General features: G+C 49.6%; 1 protein-coding gene and 1 long non-coding RNA gene across 4 annotated transcripts in view; one reads left to right on the top strand and one right to left on the bottom strand.

Annotated features, from left to right (window-relative positions):
• Nucleotides 1-24,541, top strand: part of MTMR4 (myotubularin related protein 4) — a 59,102-nt gene that overhangs the window by 4,879 nt on the left and 29,682 nt on the right. The window contains exons 1-2 of one of the 3 annotated variants that reach the window (XM_074844926.1): nt 14,288-14,431; nt 16,222-16,295. In XM_074844926.1, the coding sequence (XP_074701027.1) occupies nt 16,293-16,295 (3 nt within the window). In that variant the 5' untranslated portion in view covers nt 14,288-14,431; nt 16,222-16,292. Of the gene's footprint in view, nt 1-14,287; nt 14,432-16,221; nt 16,296-23,995; nt 24,300-24,541 lie in introns of those variants that run through there. The other 2 variants (XM_074844925.1, XM_074844924.1) reach the window with 2 other exon arrangements.
• On the bottom strand, nt 13,850-18,673 carry LOC141932007 (uncharacterized). Its single transcript, XR_012625728.1, has 3 exons — nt 18,626-18,673; nt 14,783-15,090; nt 13,850-14,206 (listed from the first exon to the last, which is right to left on the bottom strand). It is a non-coding gene; the product is annotated as an uncharacterized LOC141932007 (long non-coding RNA).

The following is a 24,541-nucleotide window of genomic DNA, read 5'->3' as shown; positions in this document are numbered from 1 at the left end:
GGGCATTCACAGGAGGGATGGCAACGAGGACTGAGATTTTACCTAAGCCTCGGGAATGGTGTTAGCTAGGAATAAAGTGGATGGCACTGTTCTGATGGCAAAGTCCAGGCTATATGTTGAGCACCTCTGTCTGAGGCCTAGCAAGAAGCCAAATCTGGTGACTTTTGCTGAGGCTGCTAACTGTCAGCTCCACCCCTCTTTGGAGGAGTCTGTCCTGGCAGCAGAGACATAGGTAGACACAGCTCACAACTTATCTGCTTGAGGGCAAAGTCTTGTATCTGAACTTAAGCCCACATTTGTGGCAGGGTGTTCTCTAGAGTTCAGCTTTCTTCCATTTCATAGCTCAGACAGCACTGACTGGAAAGCAGAGTCGTTGTTCCTCTTCCAACCTGACCAGTTCTTCATTGCAAAATGGAATTGTGGAATTGTTCTCTCTGGCAGAACGTGCTTGGACATGGTACTGCTTATGAGTGACAGCTTTATGGTAAGGACCCTCAAAGCATTTCTACTTTACAGTCAGTTCAATTGCTTAGACTCTGCCAGTCTTTCTGTGATGGTCTCTGTTGAAACTGAGGACTGCTCCAAGCAAGGGGTGCAGTTTGCATTGTTCCTTCTGGAAGCTTCAGAGGGTTTTGTTGTTTTGTTTTATTCTAGAAACTTGTTGAAGTAGCCAGCTTCTCTGAGTGGATGAGTGCCTTGTGGCAATCGAGCACAAATCTATGCAGTCGCCTCCCTTATTTCAACTGTACTGCCTGGATTCACAATAAAAATTTTTTTAATCTTTCAAAGTAATCGGCGGAAGTGCACTTTATTGCTGGAGCATGACTGACACGTAGCACTCGGTGCCACCAGCGCACAGCATGACAGAGCCAGAGTTCCACCTGTGTCACTTATTTAATGGGAATGAGAGGAGCCATTGTCCTGTTTGGTATCTTGTTTGTGAGGCACCTACACCCTGTTTTGAGAACATCTTACTGAGGGTACTTGGGGAGAGCGTGGCTGGCTGCCAGCCCAGAGCTCAGGTCGGTGCCCGTGCTTCCTGCAGCACGGCTTGCCTGCCGCTACCACCTGGCAGCATCGTCACCCGATCGGTTCCTCGTGACCCGGTGTGTTTGGGTGTAGGTTTAGGGGGACGTAAGGACCCCCGGAGTTGTTGCTTCTCACTCCAGTCAGCATCGTTTGGGCTCGTACTTCTGCTTTTTGGCCAGACTGCACAGCCCTGTTCCTGCCTCCCGCCAGGTCAGGGCTGCAGCTGCCCCAGAGCCAAAGGCACTTCTGCCTTCCTTCCCTAATGGTAGACTGAACTTCCCAAAGGCTAAAATGCTCGATTCTTGCTGAGAACTTTGGAGCAAGCCCATGGCATCTGGGTGCAAACCAAAAAGCCTGTGCTGCCCTGAAGGTCAGACTTGGGTAAGTGGAAGTGAGTCTCTTCAGGCACGAGGCTTGGGGGAGCTGAAGTCAGATGTGAAATGGAGCAGCCTGGGGGGGCAGAAGGCTGTCTTTGAGTGGGGAAAGTACAGCAGTAATGTATTTGCTGGGGTTGGTGGGAGATGCACAGTGAAGTGGGATTTGGTGAGCTCCTCTGGAAGCATCAGAGTAGTTTTTTTTTAAGATGCTTTAGGTATCACTGAGGATGCTGTGTCTGCTGTATGTTACTAGTGACCTGGGGTATTAAATTTTCCCCTTGGCTGTGCTGAAGTACAGTTCATATTTTGGAGTCCTGCTGTCAACTTCCCCAGGGTAGGTCTGGGCCCTTGTAAGCCCCTCATTCCCTCTCCATTGCTCCTCCAGTGTGACAAGTGGGGTGACTCCAGGGTTTGTCACAGCCTGATACTTTTATGTCCTCTGTATGTGAGAGATTTCCTTTGACGCTATAGTTCAGTGCTGCTTTTTTTTTTTTTTTTTTTTTGAAGCTGAGGCCTTCGTGGCTTGGGGAACTGCTGCTGAGTTGTGGTGCGATGAATATCTGCCTGCCTCTGTTTGCCGTGCTGCTGGGCAGCCATTTCCCTACAGTCCCAATGGGTTAGACAGCGTAATGGCTGGGATCCCTGCAGTGGGATTAACTCTGTCTCCTCTTTCTGGGGTATCAGCTTTACTTCTGTGTATCTAAATCCTTTGTGCTTCTAGACAATGTGCCTGGTTCTTCTCAGTCCTCTGCAAACATATCTCTCACCTGCACAAGGCTGTTCATCACCTGCCTGGTATGGAGGGGAGATCTTCTGCTTCTAGAAAGAGCCAGTGCTTAATGTTTCTCTGTTGGGGAGCTACTGGCGTGCATTTTTCATATCCATGCCCTTTACAAGCAGCTGATGAGAGACAGCTACTCTAGGAAAAGCAAGCTCCCAGTGCCCTCTCTTTCTGCACACCTTCTCTGGTGACCTGGTGATATCTGGAGGCCACGGGTCTGTGTGCAAACCCAGCAAGTAGCTGTGGATATAGAGAGAGGGAGTCTGAGAAAAGAGAAATCTCATCTTGCTTGCAGCAAGGGAACTCTCTGTCTGAACCTGGTTTCCACAAGGTGCCAGGGGCTCTGTGTGCTGCTTCTTTGCAGGAGCAGGGAGTAACACTGTGTCCAGGGCGGGGGACAGAGCTGAGGTCAGTGGTGGCTCTTCATGTAAAACTTGTAGTCTAGCTGAGCTGACGGTCTGTTAACCAGGTGATGGTGAGTTTTGGTACTGATGTCAGCTCTTAACACTGCTAGGCTCAGATTGGTACTAGAGCTTGTGTGGTCAAGTGCCTTTATAAAGTCATTTTATTACTAGATTTAGGGAGTTTTATCATCCCCTGGGTAACCCAGTGCTGGGTATCCTTTCTATTCCTCTCCATCTCCCATATTGCCACCCTGCTCAGGGCCTTGTTGTCTCTAACTCAGGCAGATGAAAAGTATATTGGGCTCTGAATGTCTGTTATTGATGTACACTGGGCTTTCATGTGTGGATTTAGCTGCCTATGGGAAGAGAAAGTACCTTGATTTCAAAGGAGAAGTGCTTGTTTAAGCTGTGAAGTCCCTGTTTTCCAGGGGGGGTTGAACCTGTAACGCATCATCCTAGTGGCAATTGTAACTAAAGGGCACATAACAGGAAGAATACACAATCTTTTCATTAGAAGTGCTGTGGTAAGGGAAGGGGCCGTGGTGGGAGACTCCCAGCCACTGTGCAGAAATCCCCAAAGGGACCTAAGAGCAGGTCCCAGACTTTCCCTGTAGCTTTGCCAAATTGCACCATCTTTAGGGCAGTGTCAAGTGCTCCTCTGCCTGGAGTGGAAACGGTACCGTAACCAAAGTTGTTGCTGGAGCAGCTTTGCTCTGATCTTTCTGCTGATGTTGGCCTGACAGCTGTGATCGTTTCTGTTCCTCAGCCTGGCAGTTGTGATCCTTCAAGTGGGCGTCTGCAGTGCCTGGTGAGAATACTGAGTGGGAGCTTCGGGGAGGCAGTGTCTTTCAGAGGTGACCCGGGCAAAATTAATCTTTGCCTGAACCATTAAGCGATGATGTTGACAGCGTTCCTGTATAATGTTGTGATACTGTGGGTTATTGGGGTGCCAGCCTTAGAGCAGATGCTTTCTCTTTGTAGCACAGCGAGTTGGTAGCATGAAGAACTGTGTTGGAGAGGAGCTTCTCTGCTTGCTGAAGGTGAGGGATGAGACTTGGTGCAGGAAGTGATAATTAATGGAGTGGCCTCAGGCTGAGAAGAGAGGAGCTAGGCCTGCAGGGAAGCCTCTACAGTACTTTAAGACAAATAAATGATCAGAAGAAATGAATGAACGGGCATGCTTTTGTCTGAAGAATTGGTCATGTCCTTTCTTGTGCCTGCGGCTGACTCACACCACTGACCGTTCCTGTTAGGAGAGCCGGTAGCTTCTAGCACCCACGGTACTGTGCTCATTATAGGGCGGCCTGGAGACATATTGCAGGCAGCTGCCGGAGGGAAAGCCATGTTACCGGCAGGCAGCCAGCACAAACTGGATGCAGATCCACATGAGGAATGGATGCCAGGGCTGGTATGTGCCAGCAAGCGACTCATACCCCTCCCTCCTGTCCTTTGCACTTCCTTGGACTGGCACGAGATCACTTCTTACCTACTCTGTTCTTTGCTCTTTCCCCTTTCTGTAATTTGAAAAGTTAATATATTCAGTCTGCTAGCACTGCTCTCTGGGGAGTGTCGTCCCTCCTGGCGTGCCAGCGGGCAGATGGATACCTTTCTGCTGCCTGCTCTCTGCGTTTCCATCAGAAAGAGGGTAGCCAAGCACCTTTGGATGCTGGATAAGATGATCCTAGACAGAGCCTGTTTTGTTCAGCAAGGAGAGTAAATGGAGGTTATTTTTTAATATAAAACTGTTGAATGCAGAGGTTCTATGCAGACTTCTAACTGCCTCATTAGGAAACAGTGTGCAGAGCTTTCATTGCCGTTGCTAAATGAGGCAAAAGAGGAAGCAAAAGTGTTTTCGTTCTGTAAAGTGGACTAACAGTTTTGTTTCATAATAAAACACAGGCTTGAGGAGAAGTGAAACCCCCTCCCTCCCTTTGTCTCTCTTCTACTGCATCTTTCCTTCTTCAATAGGTGTTTCTACTGGAGGAATTTCCAGAAGAATGAGATAAACTGTTCTGCCTGTGGGTTTGCCTTCTTTTATTGAAATATGAGAGGAAGTTACTTAGACTTCTCAGAAAAGGTTCAATAGGTCTTGTAGCAGAGGAAGTCACATTTTCAGCGTGTTTTACTAATGACGAAGCAGTTGAAATCAAAGCTCGAACGAGCAGCTGGTTCATCTGTTGGCACTCCCTGGGGAGCGGGGCGCCCAGCGGCCGGGATCCCACCGCGCTTGTGCTGTGGGTAACTGTGCTGCCCCTCCTGCTTCTTCCCACCCCCAAAAATCGCAGAGCAAAGGGCTGTTACTGGAGCGATACAAGAAGCAGGACACCTCCTCGAGTGCTGTGACTCCGACTTCTTTCACAGAGGCAGGTTTCCGCTCTGCCTGTTCCCCATGCCTGCCGGCACCCGGAGCTGTCGTGCTGCGGCCCCGGGTGCTGGCTTGTGTTGCAGAGCGTGTGCTGAAATGAATACGCAGTGCTGGGGAAAATCTGGCTTCAGCTGACATTGCCGATAGAACTGCCGCTGGTTCGGCCATGGGGTTTCATCTGTGCGTGTCACCGATGCGCTGACGGGAGGAAGGTGACTATCTCATATTTGAGCAAAAATGATAAAAATCCCCTTGCCTTATGAGATTTGTCTTTGTGTTTAGATATAGTAAGTCTAACACATTTTATTTTTGTCTTAAACCTTTTAGAGGCAGGAATTTGATCCTTAATGACTTTTAATACAGTCACTAAAGGTAGGAAATCCCAGGCTCTGTTTCTAGCACTAAAAAAATCTGTGTGAATTGCAGTAGATGAGTATAAATCCCCAGGCTCCTTTCAGTACTGACCTTGTCGGGTGGCGTCTTCATACCCTGTCCTGGTGGAAGCTGGTAGCGGGGAAGGGACAGTGCTTGTGAATTTGTGCAGCTCTTGCTGCTGGATAAGCAGGGGACTTGCTATATATATCAAATTGCCTTCTCTTTCCTTTTATTGATTGGCTGGGGATTTCCCTTTCTAAGAGTGCCTTTTGAGAGGATGTCATGGACAGCACTGTTTTTAGAAACAGTTAAGGTCATGGTAGAGAGCAGAGATGGTAGCAGTTAAGATCACCTGAACTTGCTGTCCTGCCCACATCATTTGAGGTGAGTTTATTAATGAAAGCAGGTCAGTGTGCAAGGCAGTCCCTTCACATGATTTTTCACTGCTAAATTGCAAAACATTTTTTGAAGGCTCCAGATACCTAGAAGTTAAAGACCAGAGTCTCCAGTTTAATCTTTTTCAGCCAGAGATTTCAGGGGTTGGGGTAGGAAAGGAGAATTGTTAAAGGCCAGGTTAAGTATTTGCTTGGTATTGGGAGGGAGCTGTGTGATACCCAGGAAAAGCCTCATGAGGTGCAGGTTTCTGAGTTCATTGTTGTATGTGCCTGGTAGGGAAGAGCAGTGGCGACAACACGAAGCCCTGAGAGGGCTCCTCTCTGCAGTGGCATGGGGAAGGAGGACATCCAGGCTGTCGTCATAACGTACCATCCGGAAAAGCTGCCCGCAAACCCGTCACTTCCGCAGGAGCTGGCAGGTTTGACCGTTGAATGCCTGTGCTCAGCAAAAAGCGACAAATTTCAAGCTGAATGTGTAATTGAAAGTGAGCTCTTAGCTTATTAGTAACAACTCAAGGGTTTTCCTCTCCTCTTGTGATCATCTGTCTTCCTGTAGCTTGGTGGTAGAAACCCTGAGCAGGTGTTCATCACTGTTTTAGAGCATCCTTCCTGTGGAAGGTGGAGCTGTGTACTTAATTTGATAATGGTGCAATTATTGCAAGTTTTGGAGAGGAACTGGGTTTCCACCAGGAGCAGAAGTGTTCAGCAGGGATGTGTGTTCCCAGCTACGTTTCAAGGGGTTGAGAGTTGCTGTCACTGCTGAAGACCCTGGTGTAGGATCCTCCTCCTCTTGTAGGTGCATCTGGTTGTGGGGAGGCTGCTGAGAAAACTGGGCTTGGTTTGGGGGACTTGGTTTGGGTGAGTCAAGAGAAGAAATCTTGATGTGTTGTTGTTCTCTCAGACCTGCTCTAGTTTCAGTTGTAGCTTCTTCATGTATGTGTTTATGTGGGTAACTAAAAAAAAAATCATTCATTTTTCTTCCTATGGAGGAAAATTACCCTTGGAGGAAACAGGCTCTCCTAGAAATTTTGTATGCGAATGGTGGTTCATGGTTCTGGCCTGGCTCTGCCTCTGGTCAGCAGCACATGTACAGCAAGCCCGGGGGTTTCGGTGCTGAGGAGACACAGCTGGAAGCGTGGCCATCTCGGGGCTGTCAAACCCCATAGTGTTGCAGGACTGTTATAGGGCATGCGATCACCTGGAATAACAGAAATATTTTTTTTCTTTCAGACTCTGTTTCTGTTGAATCCTAGGGAGGATCCAGATGCTTGTAGACAGGTACCAGTTTAGTCTAGTACCAGTTTGGATGCCAGAGGTATCCTGCCTGGCCTCCAGCTGCCTTTAGGGTATGCTTCCCTTGTCGGTCCTGCTGGCTGCAGGCAGATGCCTTGGAAACCTTAGAACTTCTGAAATAATACCGGATGGGTATGTTTACACACCTGTGTAAGAGAGTAATAGAACTTACATTTGTAATAGCAACTGGGCTGAAGTTGTGTTGCTGCTGTTTAGCTGAAATTATTTTAAAGTCCCCAGATGGTGAGTACGAGCGTATTGCAGCTGGGTGCTCTGAAGAGCCGTGAACTTGGCTGGGGAGAGTTGGTATGGGGTGGAGACGGGGAGTGGCACGCTTCAGGACTTTTATCTTTTGATTTCTGACCCTTCTGGTGTGTTTGGATTGCATATTTCAGGCTTTTTTTCTACAGTCACAAAGACTGCCTTTCAAAGAAAACTGCGGCTGTCAAAGACTCCACAAGTTGATGGGAATTAAAAGGTGAATTCTCCTGATGCATAAGAAGAAATGAGTGTTTGCACAGAGACCAGTTTAAACAGTGCTTCTCCTGCCTGGAGACTTGGGGATGTGACCTCAGTAGCGCAGGCACCATTTCCTTGAAGTTCCTGCTGTTTCCTTCCTGAGATTGAGTTAAAATCTGAGCACGGCGCGGTGTGGAGGGAGGTAACGGGGCTGCCAGGAGCAGAATGAGAGGGAGCCCCGTGCCCATGCGTGTCTCTGGGGCTACAGGCAGAGAACTGGGAGCAGGCAGGAGCCTGGATTGCAGCTGGGATGGGTCCATCTGCGCTGCTTTGGGTAGGGACCAGGCAATTGTTTGTACTTGAATAAAGGCTTAATTGTGACTTGAAATGTCCCAACTGCTTTTTTTAAAGAAAAGCAAACAAAACTGGAGAACAACGGGCTGGAGTTACAGGGGGCTTTGGAAATGTTTGCCAAAGCTGTGCTTCCTGTCTCTGTTAGTCCGGTGGTTATGAAGTTCAGCTTGGAGCCTTGGCTTCAAATCCCTTCTCTGCCGGCTTGGGATGAAAGGCCTGGAGGGTGGGGATGGCACGGGGGTGGTGAGGACTCTTTAGGTTCATGGTTCCTCCAGGTGCCGTTGAAATGAATGAGGGGTCTGTCTCGCTCTCTGCTGGTGTCTCAGCTTCTCGCTGGCTGAGATGGGAAGTGAATCAGCGCAGCGATGGCAGCGTGTGTGGCATCGCGCAGAGCCTTTGCCAGTCCCTGTTCTCTGCCAGTTCGTTAGGAAGATGAAGGAGGAGGCAGAGGCTGACCTGGCAGGGGAGCGTCCCTGGTGTGCTGCTGCCACCTGGTGCCACCGGCTGCCCCCAGCCCTGGGCTGCTTCGCCTGCAGAGCAAAGTATTTCACTGCCACAGCCTTGGTAAGAGAAAGGAGATGCTGAGTAAGGCATGCTGATGGTCCTGCTCTGCAGTATGTGGGGCTTCCTTTGCAGTTACTGGTTTCCCCTTGAAACTCTGATTTCACTGCTCTTAATGTAAAGAGTGGAGTCAGCTGGCAGGCAGGCATGCTGCTGAAATTAATTAAGCTTAAAATCATTGCAGTGATGGATAGCGGTGCTCGTTAGGGGTCTGGCAAAGCGCTGGGCTCTGTTCTCTTCCCTTGTAATCCTGCACATCTTGATGACATCTGGGTGGCACTGCTGGACCCTTCTTGCTGTAGGTGTCCTCCGAGCTGGAGTCTGTCAGTCTGTCTGCCTGTGCGTGTGGTGTAAACTGTTTACTGGCTCCTCTATGTTGTATCCATCTCTCCTGACGCCTGGCTGAGCAAGACATGGCAGGGCAACCTTGGCAGAGGAAAGGATGGGATGGACAGAGTGGTCCTGTGGCTTGGATGCGCTGTGGAGATCTCCGTCTCCCCTTTTTCTTCACTTTTCCACAAAACAAGTTGTCATTTGGCCACTTCAGTATTGTTCCCAGGCTTAGCAATTCCCTGGGACTAGAGCGCAGAGATGAGTAAGGGGTCTTCACTGTGTGGGTGTCTCTGGCCCAGCCTATTGAGTTAGGCATTTTTCAAATTCTGGTGGTATTTTCCTCCCCCAAGCTCTAGTCTTGTTTGCCCATTTTTTCCTCCATCTCTCTCCACACCCTTCCCACCATGGCTGCAGCTTTTGATGTTTGTTCCACCCTCGGCAGTCCTCCACCGTTCACCAGCACAAACCCCAAAACTGTCTGTGCCCCGGTGCCGTTCCCACCCTGGGGTCGCTCATCCCAGCCCAGCTCCAGCAGAATCCCCTGTGGCCACCAGTCTCTGCCCTCGATTGCTCTTCCCAAGCTCTGATCTCCAGCCCATATCTCAAGTGTATTCTCACATCTGGCAGCAGCGCATCCATTGCAGCATTCCAGGGTCAGGCCTGCCTGTGGCATTGGGGGCTCAAGGCTCATGTTGGATGCGCTCTGGTCTTCTCTAAACAAGAGCTTTTTGCTTTTTTTGTCAGGCGTTAAGCCCGTGGCTGCTCCAGACACACCTCTGACTTCTCCAGTCTTCTTTCCCCTTCCTTTTTACTGTAGAAGACCTTGTTTTTTCAGAGGGGAAACAGGCAAAATACTGTGTCAACGTGCCTTCCTGGGTCTCCGCATTTCTCATGGCACTCCTTTCTCTGCACCGGGCACAAGTTCTCCTCAGATTTGTCCTCTTGCCTCTGACCCTGTGCTGTCTATTCCTCTCCTATATTGCACCATTCCCCTTCCCCCTCATTCTCAATTTCTCACCTGCCTCTGAATCTTTCCCCGTGCTGTGTAGTTTCTCCCTTGTTAAAGGCAGAGCTCACCTCTGCCCCTGCTCACCTCCTGTGGCTGATTTTTTTCCCCACTTTCATGGTAAGTCCCTCGTACGTAGCCCATTCGGACTGAAGTCCCTCTTCTCAACCTGCCTTACCTGCTGTACTGGAACTGCTGCTGCAAAAAACCTCGAGCTCGGCAAAATCTCCAAATTATTCTTACCCCCTTCACCATTCAGGACATTTGACTCCACAGCAGTTGTGCTCCTGAAATCCCTTCCCGGAGCTCGCTCTGCCCATTCGCTCCCTCGCTCTGCTACTTCTTCAGCACTTCCTTTGGGATTTGCTCTCCCAGCATGGCTCTGGTTTCTGTCCTCCTGTTGCTCTGCACTCTCTGTAATCTTATCCATGCACACACATTCAACTACCCTCCTTTGTAGCTGGCACATGCATATACTGTTTCTCTCCTTGATGCCTAGCTATCCGCCAGGCAGGGCTGGATAATCTGTCCCCATGTTATCCGTGTGTTACACTGTGTTACCGTGACTGATAATGGCGCTGGCTGGGAGGATGGCCCCTGACATCTTCACTGTACAGCTGTATAAACTTGGTCTGAGAGTGTGCATCAGGACTAGCAAAGCACTAGCCAAATCTGGGTATGTTTTTAAGGGTCAAAAGGTGAATTTCTCCTGTAGGATGGTGCTGTGTAGTCAGGAGCGTTTCTGGCTACAGCAGCTTTCCCTGGTCTCTGCAGACCAGCGAAGAGCTGCTTTATGTGTCCTGGTCTGATCTCTTGGGTACAATCCCGTGTTTGAAACCTAGATGTTCCTGCTTCAAATACAAGAGGAGCCTACTCAGTCTTCAAAGAGGCCTTGGTAGTTTTTAATAAGAAGGAAAACACTTTCAGGGCATTTTAATCATGAACTGGCTCTTAAGATTGGACAGCCAGGAAGGGTTTGCAAGCTGTGACCCTCTCCCAGCTGCCATGGGGGCTGTGCGTAAGGCAGAGTGGTTCAGCTCTCGGGCAGTACCTGGTTCTGTGCCGTGGGCTGAGCGAGGTGATGTCCGGGTCTTGCTCCTTGCTCTGAGACTGTCCCCTGGTACTTGGGATGGGTAATGCATGTGCTGAGCTGCAGTGCCATGGGAGGTGCCTCCTGCACGGGGAGAACATCTACCCTCCCCACATCTCGCAGGTGGGTTGACTTTGAATGTGAGATTCTGTCTGTAATCCCGAGTCACCGATCTCCTCTGGAAGAGCAGCTGGAGGTGGGGTGTGCCGAGGGCATTGCGGGCAGCTCTGCTTACTCAGAGGCCTGTGGGGATTCACATATTCAGACCTGGACAAAAAGTAGTATCTGATCCCTATTAAGTAAAAAGGACAGCTTTTTTCATAAGCTTGATGAAATTTATGCAATTCTGAAACTCCATCTCCCAGTAATTGGATTGAGTTATATCCTTGTCAGCAGAGTTGCCCAGAGCTGACTGTACTTTGCATAAATACTTAAACATATTGAACAAGTCTTCTCTATTATTTTATTTTTTTAAGCTGCATACATGAGCTTGTTTTGCTTTGAATCACTAGATGGGTTTTGTCTTTCTGCTTCAAACTTGTTGTCTTAGCTCTGGCCAGCCTGGAGGCAGTTGCAGCGCTGGGGACAGAAATGCCATCAGTTTGCCACCTCTCCTGTTTACTACTTTTTTATATATTATTTCAGTAGACTTTTTGCCTACTCCTTGTCCAGCATCTCACGCAGAGGTGACTGGGGGGGGTTCTCTAAGGCACATGACCTGCTGTTTTCCAACAGCCCTTCATCTTGTGGGTAATTCTGGATCTCTGAATTCATACCTTGCCTCTGGTTATACCCAGATGCAGTTAAATTATGATCACTTAGCCTTGCAGAGGAACCCGAATACTTTGGCAACTTGTCATCGTCATCTGATATTACTGTGACATTCCTAAGCTCTGGTAGCCCAATCTTTTTAATAGTTACTCATCAGTAAAATTTTTTTGTTGTTGAAGACCAGCTGGTAGCGGCCTTCATTAGAAACAGCCTTTGGACCTGTAATTTTGCTTAAAATAACAAAGACCATCCCGTACAATCTGCTTTGCATGTAACTATGTGGTCTGACAATTAATTATATTTTTAGCCTCTAATTAGTTGAGAAGCTTGAGATGGCTGTTCTGTTTCATTTGGGATCAAAATAAGGCTAATAGGGTTCCTGGCTGTTTCTTCTAACATCCCCTGTTTAATATTGGGACTTGTTTTTTCCCCATTAAGTACATCAGGACTAACTCTACCATTTTAGCTGAAATTAAAACGAAATCTCTGCCTGGGGCAGGCACTGAGTGCAGAGAGTTTCGCTCCAACTGCAAACAATTGGCGAAGCTTTATAAGCAATTAAAAATGAGTTTCTTAGCGGGAAGCGTGGAGCTGCCAGAGGGGCCACCCACCTCGCCTGGGGTGCGCACCGAGCGCTGTCGCAGCAGCGCTAACGAGGCTGGAAGCTGTAATCGGCGCTTGCTGTGTTTCCCATCTTTCTAAAGCTCCGTGTGTGAGTCTGAAGTACCCCCATGCGCCCCGACAGGCATCCTTCCTCCCTCCCAAAGGACCTCTGCTCCGTGCAGTGTGCCTACGGCAGGTGATCGCGGGGAGCGGCTGTGCTGTTCCTTATTATTCAGTGTTTCCTAAGCCTGGCTTGCTGTCCTTAATGGAGCTGTGCTGAAGGCAGGGCTATTAAGCTTTTCACAAGCTTTTCTGTGAGGCTTCTGTAAATACAGATTGGTGAAGCAGCAGTATGCTTTCATGGCACCTCCGTGAGATGTGGAGAGGCGCAGAGAGAGTAAACATTTCTTCTGATTTTTGACAGCCTAATTGCTTGCTTGGAGAGTTGGGTTTTCCAGCGCACGTCATTTCTATCGCACCTTGACTTGGCTTGAAGCTGAGAGGCAACCCGGGTGTTTGAGTCCAGAGCTGCAGTTCAGAAAATGGAGAATAGTCACTGGTTGTCTGTGAAATGTCTGGCTCGGGTGGTGGCTGAGCGTCCTGGAGGAGGACAGGCAGAGCTTGGTCCTTCTGTCCTTTCTCACAGCCCCCGCGTCTCTTTTAGCATCTGCAGCAAACAAGGGCAGAGGTTTCAAGGCGGCTGCTGCTTCAGTCCCTGCTGCTCTGTTTCGCGCTGGGAGAGGCAAAGATCCCTGGAGGAAATAACGCGGTTGCATAACGAAGTATACAATAACACGTGTGAGTCACATGGGCAAGAGGGCTATGGGGAGAGCAGAGTAAGATTTTTTTTTTTTTTTTTATGAGTGTTCTCAACTCTGACACTTCCTCGTTATCTGAGGGTTTGGCTCAGAGATTAATAGTTCCAGGGTAGGATACAGGCTATAAAAATGCCCAAGTGAAGTGAGTTATTTTCTGTTTCCCCCAACCCAGATGCGTCAGGCAGCATCGCCCTGCCGGCCTCGTCAGCCAGACTGGCACTGCTCGCGTTGTCCTGCGCCTGCCTCCGGCCAGGCAGCGGGGAGGGCAGCGGGCACCCAGCTCTGCCACCCACAGCGGTGGGGCCGCAGTCCCTGCGCTCTGCCTGGGACTGCACGGCAGCACAACAGCATGAGGCTCTGGGCCGTGGTTTCCATCCATGCGTGAAAGGGCATCGTTCTCTTATCTTCTTTCCAATTTAATCCGTTTTGTCTTGTCTTTCTCTGTCTCTGGTCCCCTCTTCATTTAATTTGGCAGCGTCAGCCTCCACCTCGACTGGATATAGCAGGTGGCCAGCTCCAGCCCGTCCCCTGTGACCAAGATTTTAGGGGAGCTTCTGACCTGGATTTTGGGGAAGTCCAACCTCCTCCATGGGAAACAGCTCCCTGAGCAGCTGCAAAACCACACGCGTGACGTTCATGGGAGAGGTGGTAGGTGCCAGCCCAGAGAGGTGTTGGGCAGTGGTGCTGGGTGCATTGGGCAGCTGCCGTTCCCACTCCTGAGGGCAGGAAACCGCCACCCACAGCGGCAGAGCTGGCAGCCAGTTGAACACGGCAGCCTTTGGAAGGAGGAGGACCACAGCCACTCCTGAAACGGGAGGTGCACAAGTACATGAATGAAGTTGCCTTGCAGATGGGTGGACTGGGCCAGGTGTAATTCAGATAGCGCTGGAGGTCCAAGGCTTTTCTTGGTGGTACAAGTAGCGCTTGGGTTTTTGTGGTATCTCCTGGCTTCCTTCACCCCATAAATCCTCAGGAGCCCCTTCAGCTTCATCCGTGCTCTGGCCAGGAGGAGGAAGCCCTTGGGGGTGGAGGAGCGGCGGCATTCCTGCGGGCTGAGCTAATGCGGCTGCCTGAACTGCCTTCCTCTTGGGCAACTGGCGTTCAAGAGTAGCTTGGGGGATGGGAGCGAGGAGGAACATCCTCAAACATGACGTAACCAAAGAGAGTTGCAGTTTCTAGCGATTACCGACTTCTAAAGGAAGAAAGGGAGACACCGAAGTAGCCATTAGCAATGATTTAATAAATTGGTACAAAGCGTACTGCAGGAAAAGTACTCGTGTGTCATTCGGTGTAGCAATAATTCAGATATCTTCAGACTAGTGAACAAAGCATACTTAACATTTTACTTCCCTTGTTAATTGTGCTTTTCACCTAATTTGTAAGTCATCAATTGGCAGCAACTCTTCCTGATGGCATGGTAAGCTGCTACTAGATTTTTTTTTTCTCTATGTGAAGTCTGATATGTGTGGTCATCTTGCTAAATAGTGGGAAAAAGGCTTTTATAGTTGAAAAGAGACAGTCTAGGTCTGGGTTTGAAGGGACATATTGCAGTATTTGGATTTTTCAGTTTTCCTAAAAAAGTTGATTCCCACTGTGTGTTTTTTCCATATCTTCCTGAAACTTGGTGATCTGCTTTTAAACGTAAGGTAATATATTGCGCAAGTTTTGAATCCTTCCTGAACTCCCATTCCTTTCTCCTGCCCTTTCTTGTCGAGTGCATGGCAGGACATGAGAAATTAACTGAAAGTACAAGGGTAATTAGTCCTACCTGACAGCACTGCTGGAGCAGGCTGGGAGCTCCCCCCTGCATTGCGCAGCAGTGCTGAGGGACTTGTGTGCAGCTTGCTCACCATGAAGATTGCATTTCAGAAATGACTCCTCAGTGCTGGCGTTCAGCTTGGCCTTCTGATGTGTGGGTGTCAAACCTCACTTAATTCAGGGCTGGGAAAGAAATCCCCAAGGGGAAGGAAGGCCTTGAGCAGGTATTCGGAAACTCTTCTGTAGCTAACCTGATTCCTCAGTGGCAGAAGAAGGTGTCAGTCTCCAATTCCACATTTGTTGACATTTGTATTTCATCTACGGAGGAAAAAGGTTAAAATAAGTGGTGGCAAAACTTACCAAAGACCTTGAGTGTTCCTGGAGCTTTGGCGTGCTACAGGCTGCTGGTGACTGACAGAAATCAGGTTTGGTTGATGAGCTCTAAGCAATCTTCAGGCTACACTTAAATAGTGAACATCCCCACTTAAAACATTGTTATTTTTAAAAACCATTGGGTCACACGTGTGCAGATTTCTGTGGTACCTGTGTGCACAGTGAAGGGGCTGTGCAGCCAGGTGAGTGGCACCGGGAATGGGAGTGTGCAGCACAGCTACAGGCTGTCAGCCCATTTTCGATGGCAATGTTTAACTGTGTGTCATTCAGTCCCCTTTGTGGGGCTGGAAGAGCAGAACAGGGGGCGGAATCTCAACTGTTGAGAGATACGTTGGGGATCAAATGATCCCATGTCAGAGAGATCTGAAAACCTCGAGGAAGAGTCTCTTCCTCCATGAAAATCCCAGGATTGCCTGTGGGATCATCCAGTGCTATTGGAAAGGATCTTCTCAGAGCAGAACCTTGCTCAAGTCTTGCTTGGCTTTTCCCTTCCTACAAAACGCCTCCTGTGAGCAGCCTCCTGCTAGTGGGGGGGAAAGCTGGCAGAAGGGGCAGCTGGCTTTTGCGTGGCACTCTGAGCTCTTGTTCCTGCCCTACCTCCTAGGCAGGACAAGATTTGATTGTAGGGGTGATTTCCTCCCAAGACCACAGCGATCTTTGCCAAGCACTCGAGTTTCATATGAAGAAGGATCCTCCCCAGGTCCTCGAACCATAATGACCAAGTCTTTCTTCCTTCAGCTCCCTCCTGTGCTCCCCTGAGATGTGGTTTTTTGTACCTCTGGGGTCCTGGCTGGTGTGTGCTGATGGGTAACAAGTCCTGTGTGCTGTGTGTGGTGGCTGACTGAAAGGATTTGGTGTCTCCCCTGTGATGCTGAATCTGATTTCCAGCAACTCCTGAAAAGGGCACTAAATAGAAGTTAGCAGTGATAGGTACAGGGTGCTGGCCTCTTGCACGCTTTGATTTTTTTTTTTTTTCTTCTTCCCTCTGTGTTCATACTGCAGTATGATTACTGTTGATCTAAACTTCTGCTCTGGCTTGTCTCCTCTTTGCTGCAGGTGAGACTAGTGGAAGAACAAGAAAAGACTGAGCTGTGATTGAACCAGGAGATTTTGGACGGTGTCTGAGGATGGTGAGTATAGATTCTAGTCTGTCTCTGTCCTCTGTGGATGGTGTCATTCTTTCTTTCTGTGTCCAGATCTTGTACTGCTGCTAAATGTATGAGAATATATACAAGAATGGGAAAGAGCAATGCTATAGCAGTGTGTATTATATATAATAATATAATATAGAGAGCTTTTATTACTGTAGCCAAGATGCTGTTGGTAGGATAAGTTTACCCGTAAACTTGTTATTGGAATACACTGGAAAAAGGGTAAATAAGACTGGAATCCCCTTTGCCCTCCTTGGACTACTGACATAGTCATCCAGATTTGTGCCTTATTGGTTTATTTTTTCTTTAAAACTTAATGCTGGGGTTTCTCATTATGTTCCTCTGTCGCCTCACAATGAAGATTTAACACCATGTTAATAACATGCTCTGGTGCCACCAAAGTAGCAGAAATTTCACATTAATTAGTCACAGAAAAATATGGTATAAAAGAATCTGGAAAGACTGAAACACAGCCAAAACAGCTGATAAAATCGCTGATAAAATTGGATAAAGTGCTGTTAATGCCTCCAGCAACAAATAACCCAAAATACATGTGATCTGATGAGAGGAAGAAAGCTGGAGACCAGGAATGTTTAAAGATATGCTGAAAGTGTCGTTAGGGGGGTAGTTTTGAATAGGGGTTTGAAGGCGACATGGTGATCTGCATATTGGGCTGTGGGTGGGCCGGGAGCCTGAGCGTTGCTGCAGTAACAGGGTATTATCAGCTTCGTGCTGGCTGCTGCCAGAAGCGTATCATTATGTTGGGAGGAGTGCAGAGGAGAATGGCAGAAACAGTCAAAGGGCTGGAAATTCAAATTGAGGACATGAAAATTTGGGTTAAACGTGGGGCGGGGGGGGGGGAAATCTGGCAGACTGCTCGAGGAAATAATGACGTCTCCTATGGGATTGTCCCCCATGTGATCTGTTAACAACTGGAATAGAAAAGGAAATGTGCTCTCTGCATTAATTGAAGTGTCAGCTCTAGTAGTGATGCATGCAACATTTTTGATGTAGTCCCTATCCTCGTGCTCCCTGGTTTTGCCTCAAGATCTCCTGTGCTTTCTCTTGGAATTGCTTCTTGCTATGCTTCAGTTTGAGGAGCTTGCGCTGGGGTGGAGAGATGAAACTATGCCCTTGTAAGCTGGTAAAGCATCTTACACTTCAAGTTGGAGTTATCCTGGTGTCACATTGGAAGTGTAAAAACCCAACAACTTCTCTGTATGGGATTGAGGTGAGAGTGATGCAGATGTATCCAGATATGAATGGGAAAAAAAGTGAATAAACATAAGGAAAATCCATAAAAGTTCCCTCCAGGTAGTGTGGAAAAGGTCAGGCTGGGTCCATCAAAGGCCTGGCTAGAAAGATACCCCAGTGCTGGGGGGTCACTGGTGAATGCTGCAGGGGGAGCCTGGGGGGAGCAGCTCTCTGGTGTGTGCCCTCACCTCTTAGGATCTGCAGCTTAGGGACTGGGTAATCCAGAAACAATTTATTGATGTTTTATGAACCCTTGGTAGATTTGTCTTCCATGAATTCATCTAGCTGCTTTTCAAAACCAAGTAAAGATATGCAGTCACGACACATTGCAGGAAAGAACTGAGTTGTGCAGGTTAGCCCTTCTTGCTTTGTTTTTGAACCTGCACCATGTTTCAGTTGATGGTCCTCAGTTCTTGTATTGGGAGTAACGGTGAAATGTGGTGCTGCCTGCGAGCATCTCTGTGCCCTTTGGGATTTTGTAGATCTGTCGCATTCCCCTTAGACATCTGAAGAGCTCTAGTCTTTTAAATTCTTCTCTGTAGAGAAGCCATCTTCAATCCTTGTCACGCCTCTCTGGACCTGTATTCTTTCTGGGGTGTGTAGACTGGAACTTTGGACTTACTAAAACATGGAAGCTTTTGCTTTTCTCTGTGCTCCTTTCCTGTGTCTCGACAGATACTTATCCTGACCTGGCCCTGGCCTGCCCTTAGTTGTAACCACGGATGGTTTGGTTTCTTCTTAGACAAGAGAGTCTTCTGCTCCTTATGAATACCTGAAGATGAATTTTCAGTTTCAAAGGACCTTCTGAAAAGAATTTATGGGGTTTTCATATTTTATTAAAATGTTCCTTTGATTTTTTTAAAAATTATTTTTTTTCCTTTTGTGAAGAAAAACAAACAAAAATCCCAAACAAACAAAAAACCCCCAACCAACAAAAACCCACGCCCCCTCACCCACTGTTTTGGGAAGAGTATAGGCTTTTTGTCTCCCATGGCAAGGGAGAGAAAGCAACTTAAAATTGCAAGCTGTAGAAATAAGCACTTGCCTCCACCTACCTGAGCTTCTGTCAGCAGTTGGAGGTAGAGAGCTGATGTAGACTCTTGACAACCTCCTTTGAGTCCCTTTGTGACCTGTCTGGAGGGTTGTGAGTTCTGGGTTAAACGCGGGTCTGCAGGGAGGTAGGAGGTTGGTTGCTGGTTAATGGATGCTTGCAGGGTTGTCTGCTAACCCGTGGGCGCTTGGGGCTGGTCTCCTTCAGCCAGCTGCTGGGAGGGTTGGCTGGAAACTCTGTTCCCTTGCAGGCATGCTTAATTACTGGTGATCACTGCAGTCAGAGGGCACAGCATCAAAGGGCATGCCCAAAAGCTGCTACCTTACTCGGCAGCACCCCAGATGTGGATCACCAGCTGCTCTCCCCTTTCTGCTGCTACGAATGCTTGATCTAGCATTGGTTAAGAGCTTTGTTTGCTTTGTAAGACTCTTCTGCTTTCTTCCCCAAAGACTAGCTGCTGATGAAAATGACCTTGCAGACAGCACTAGTGGTGGCTTAATCCTTAACTCTGGCTAATGGAAGTCCTAATGAGCACCAAGTACCTTAATATGTTACTTAAAACTAACCTGGCGGGTAAGTTAATGCAAGCTGCTGTGCTGCTCTGCCGGCAGCTCAGGGCTCAGCTCTTACCACACGCTGCACAACTCCACGGCAGCATTCCCTCTTCTTACTGCTGGGGATATTGAGACTGAAGACAGACATCTGGATTTCCACGATGGTTCGTACCCTTTGGAGGGGACCATGACTGTTAGTCTAGGTGGGGTTTTGCAGGGTAACCATCCCTCATCCCCTCTTGCTCGCATGCGGAGTTGATAGCCCTTGACTTCTGTTCCTTTGTCCTTCTCAAAGGCTTCTTGCTTCATATTTCTGTTAGGTGCTCACCTCTGGGCAGCTTTCTGAACAAATATTAACTGCAGCATTACAGATCTATAACCTCTTCTGTCATCCTGTAAAGATGAAAAGATGCACTCACCAGCCCAGTCCTGATTTACAGGCTATAAAATAGTAATTTCTCTTCACACAAGTTAAGGGGTTTATTTCTGGGAGGCCACCTCAGTGGCTCAGCAACCTTTCAGTTCACCCAAGGATCTTCTTTGGCTTTGAGGAAATGAACTATTTTTGTAGAGGGACCTGAAGCAAAGATGCTCTTCATACAACAAAAGTAGAGGAGGCAGAACAAGAAGTCCCTTTGGCCACAGCTAGTCAGCTCTCTGCATCAGCTTATGTAGATCCCCTGCCTAGGCAGTGAGAGAAGTGGAAATAGGTGTCTGAGTGCAGTTCAGCTCACCTGATGTAGGTATCTTCTAAGCAGAAGGAGGATAGATTTTAGATTCTAACTTTTAGAATGAAATAAATGATACATGTCTCTCCCTTCCCCTCCTTACCTGTAAAAAGATCTAGATAACCAGTTCCTACCTTGATCTTCATCGAAAATATTCAGACCTGGACAGATATAAACTAGAATACCCTGATAACACCTCTGCTGCCGGGAGCATCTCAGCCCGCAGCAGCTGGCAAAGGCTCGGTGACTGCTGGAGCTGCAGGCTGTCAGACAGAGCTGCCCTAGCTCCTGGCGATTTGCTTCTGATGCCCTGGGAGTACCTTCCCAGGACAATCACCACCTCCTGCCAATTTTTTTATCATTTTTGTCCAGCTGGAGGCAGATTAGGGCAGGCTGTGCAATGGATGTGGTACCAGGGACAGGGCTGTGGATTCAGATCTCTGCCATCCATGGCTGTAGCCCCTTTCTTTCCCTCCTCGCCATCTGCAGGGTGATACACCGTGCTGTGGTGATGAAAGGCCCACCCTTAATACGTAGAAGGGATGGAAGTGGTGCCCTCTGCCTAATGAAAGAGTATTTACAGTAAATTTATTTGTGGTGCCAAAAAGAAATGGAGGATAAAGGTATGTGAGGCTTGGGAAGGGTATACCTGTACTCAGAAGTCTTGAGTTCAGCGTGCTGCTGGTGGCACCTCCTTGCAGCAGACAGGACCAGTTTTCTTTTTCTCCTCACTCTTTGGCTGCTTGCTTCCACCTTTCTGCAAGTGATAGACTCTGCCAGCACCTGTATTTCACAAGGGGTTTGGGCTCCTCCAGTACCTCTTTGTGTCATTCAAGCTCCTTGAGGCACTTGCAGATCTGTGCTTGGGTGGATTGTCACTTTTGAAGAGGAGAAATCGAGCTGCAAACTCATGAAGAGGAATCAGAGGTGACCCCACAGAGTGGGTGGTAGCTGCTCTTTGAACCACCCTTTCCCTGTCTTGCAGAAAGCTGGGTTAGCTGCTGACAAAAACGTGCAGTTCAGGGTGTTGGCTGGCTCCGGGCCTTGAGGGAGATTTCAGCATCTTGGTGACTGTCCCCCCGCTCCCAGTACGGATTCCGTGGGCATGTGGGACCAGATGGCAGCTCACCCCCGTGAACCCCCGTGCTGCAGGCTGGGCTCCTGGTGCGCACAGGCGTGTCTCCACAGGGAGTATCGACTCCCTCGGAGGCTGCAGAATGGCCCCTTGAGTGCCAGTCCTATTTTTGCCAAGCACTGTGTTATCTCAGAGCCTCCAAATCCCTTTTGGGACCTTGCAAGCTGTTTACCTGCAGCGTGCACACGGAGACGTATGGAGGGGTGGGAGGAGCAGCACAGGAGAGAGCCACTTGCAGCATGAACAGGGTGCAGTGCTAGTGGGAAGAAAAAGGGTTAATTATTGCCAACTGGGCTTAAGAACATGCTGCCCATGTTATATTCAGTTCCTGTCTTCCTCCGAGTACATGAAACCTTTAGGATTGTTGTGGCTGAGAGAAAATGAGGGAGGTTTCTCTCTCTGCCTGCGTGAATTCACATATGCATGACACTTGGAGGAGCCCAGTTACATGAAAATAACCTTGTCTTCCTTGTTCAGTCTGGTGGTGGTTAGTGATAACAGAGCAAATACCAGCTGTTCAGCCGGGGAGGCATCTGAGGTGGCATTTAGGAAATCCCTGTAGCTAAGACAGCTAAAGGAGGCTGGAGCGCTCTGCGTTCCTGCGCCAGGCCACCCGGGCTGCCCGGCACCGAGGGTCTCACTGCCACTGCTCCTGTCCTTGTCTGGATGGAAATGGGTGCAGGTATTTTGTGAACTGCTGGAGGAAGAGGTGATAGCAGTGGAGTTTGAATCCGGTTCCTTCTGAGACTGTGAGCCTCTGGGACGCTGCCGAACTTCAGGGTAAGGTCTGCTTCAGCTCTGCACCAGGCTCCGCTCTTGGGCAGAAGCTCCTAAGCTACGGGTGAGGCTTTTTCTAATGCTAAAAGTGCAAAAATATTTCGGTGAAAGCAGGAGAAGATCTATTTGTGAATATTCAGGTCACCTTAGGTTGGAAATTCAACGTAATGATCTGATGAGCAACCTTTTAACTCTGTGCAGCTGCAGCTTAGGGTTACAAAGGTCTTTCTGCAACTCGAGCTGGAAGCAGTCCCTGTGCCAGGCCCTGAACCAAGTGCTGGTCTTAAAAATCTCTCTCTGGGTCAGAGCTGACCTCCTACCTGTCTTGTCCATGTTTTTTTATGTTACAAACACTAGTCATGTGCTGTATGCACTTAATATGTTAAATAGCAATGCATGCTTTGACTCTACCCAAGAGAATTCTGTGCTTCAGCTGTTACCGACAGACATGCTTTGTTGCTTTTCTCCCAATACACGTCAGAAAAAAATTGGTTTTACAGTTTTTGTAGCTACACTTTCTTTGCAGTATAAAAGGTTCCTTCCACCTTTTGCTGCTCTGGTTTCTCAGCAGACCTCTGGCACTCACCCCAGAGGAGAACCTGTGGGGAGCAGGGCAGCTCTCCCACCACTCTTAATTTGGCCCAGACAAATCCATAAGCTTGTCCATAGCCCTCTGTTCTCATTGTGTCGACTCTATATGTAATGCAAATGCGTTTTGGTTTGTGGGTGCCAGCTGGAGTCCGGTGCCCTCGAGGCTGGGCAGCGCCTGACATTTGCCCACCATGCACCAAGTAAATGGTGAAGTGGGATGGAGCCAAGGTGGTAATGGGATTTCATGGCCTATCTTCAGGTGTGGTTGCATTTTCTTCTAGGGTTTTCCTCCTGAATCGTGAAGCCCGTGTGACCGTGGCCTGTGGACTAGTCTGTGTGTTTTCTCAGCAAGGGAGTTCACTGAACAGCTTTTTGGCTGGACCTTGTTGCCCTGCAATGACAACGGGCAGCAGGTCTGGGTGTTGCACAGCTGTCCCTTGGTCAAAGCAGCTCAGAATAATCTAACCCTTAAGGATTTTGCAGAGAAATGCCCAAATCTTTTATGTGACTTGAGAAAAACCTTTTGCAATGCTGTTGGTATTGCTAGGTAGAGCTGTCTGTGGTGTCTGTGGAGTAACCACCTCTAAGAGGAGCTTAACAGCTACAGGATGTGCTCTGTTTTAATGGTCCAGGAGCAAAAACCTGGTATGATACGAGTGAAATAGCTGGGCCTGGGCCTTGGAGGATTAACAAAGGGCCAGGTTTTAATTTTGCATTTTAAGAGAGAGATTCTCACTCTGGCTCAGTGGTGGGAGGTGGAGGGCAGAGCAGCTGCTGGTGATAGAAATGGAGTTGGTGTTGCCCAGGAGGCTGCTGTCCTGTGGCTTCTGGGACGGGCTGTGACCTGGGGAGCTTGCTGTTTGCTTGTGGACTTGACAGACATCAGGTAGTAAAAGTCAGCTCCTGGGGGACTGGGTGTTCAACCCACAGCGTTTCCTGCACCCAAGGCATTTCCCTGTTGTCTGCTAAACCAGAGCTGGTGAAACTTCCCGCAGGAGTTAACGGTCCAAGCGGTCAGCGAGGGGAGCGGTGGCCCCCGGGCCAAGCTCCAGCACATGGGTGCTGGTGGGAGCCAGAGACATCCAGCTCCCCCCTGCACGCACGGGAGTTCCCGCAAGGAGGGCTTAAAGGCTGGGGGGAGTATTCAGCAGTGAGGAAGCAGCAGCAGGGCAGCCCCTTTTGTCCTCTCCTCCCTGGCCGGGCAGAGGGGAGGATTGCAGCACAGGTTTGCAGTAGGAGGCTCCCGGCTGAGCATCCACAAGCATCGGCCGGGGTGCGGGGCTCGGGGCCGGGGTGCCCAGCCTCCCCGCCGCTATTGTCCCCGGCGCTCCCGCACACGCCGCCGGCGCGGCCCGGGGCAGGTGCGGGCGGGGGTTGTGCCGCAGGCCCGGACTCCATCGCCCGGCGAGCGGCTCCGCTTGGCCGCTCGGCGAGGATGGGGATGAGGAAGGGGATGCGCCGGCCCGTCGGCAAGGTGCCAGCGCTGCGCATGGGGACTGGAGGGAGAGAGGAGGGGTGATCCCTCCGTCGGGCTCTCCATTTTCTGTCTCGCCTGTCAGGGAGACACTTAGATGGCAGAGCCGTGCTCGGCGGCCTTCGGAGGTAGGTGGAGTCTGGCCGTCCTCCGCCCTCCCTCCCTCCATTGTCAGCGGCAGCGAGCGGCGGCGGCGGCGGGCACCTGCTCGGGCCACCGGCGGCAGGGATGCTCCTGCCCTTGGCGGCGGAGCGGGGAGGCTGCCGCAGTCCCGGCGCCACGGTTTGGGAGCCGCTGCCGGCAGCAGCAGAGGGCCGGAGGAAGGAGATGCTGCTTGCGTGTGCCCGGCCCTGCTGCCGCCTCGGGAAATGAACATGAGTCTGCCAGGCCGCGTCTCCTGCTCCATGCTCAACTGCTTTGTAAGTGCTGATCCCCCCCCCCCCACCCCATGCAAGCAGAGCTGTAAGCCAGCTTCCCTCTCCAGCTCCCGAGCTGGGCTGGCTGCCCCAGATCAGGCCTGTCCTTGAGGCCGGGCTGCGTGCGGATTCTCCTGCCCTGGATCTGCCCGACCTGGCGTGTCACCCCTCCCCTGCAATGGGGGATCCCCCTTCTCCTCCCTCCCACGTGCCGCCGGAGGATTCCGCGGCCCCTATCGCTGCCG

Source organism: Strix aluco, chromosome 19, assembly GCF_031877795.1.
Source record: "Strix aluco isolate bStrAlu1 chromosome 19, bStrAlu1.hap1, whole genome shotgun sequence".
Classification (NCBI taxonomy): domain Eukaryota; kingdom Metazoa; phylum Chordata; class Aves; order Strigiformes; family Strigidae; genus Strix; species Strix aluco.
Note: the sequence above shows the minus strand (reverse complement) of the source record. Positions and strands in the feature narration are given on the sequence as shown.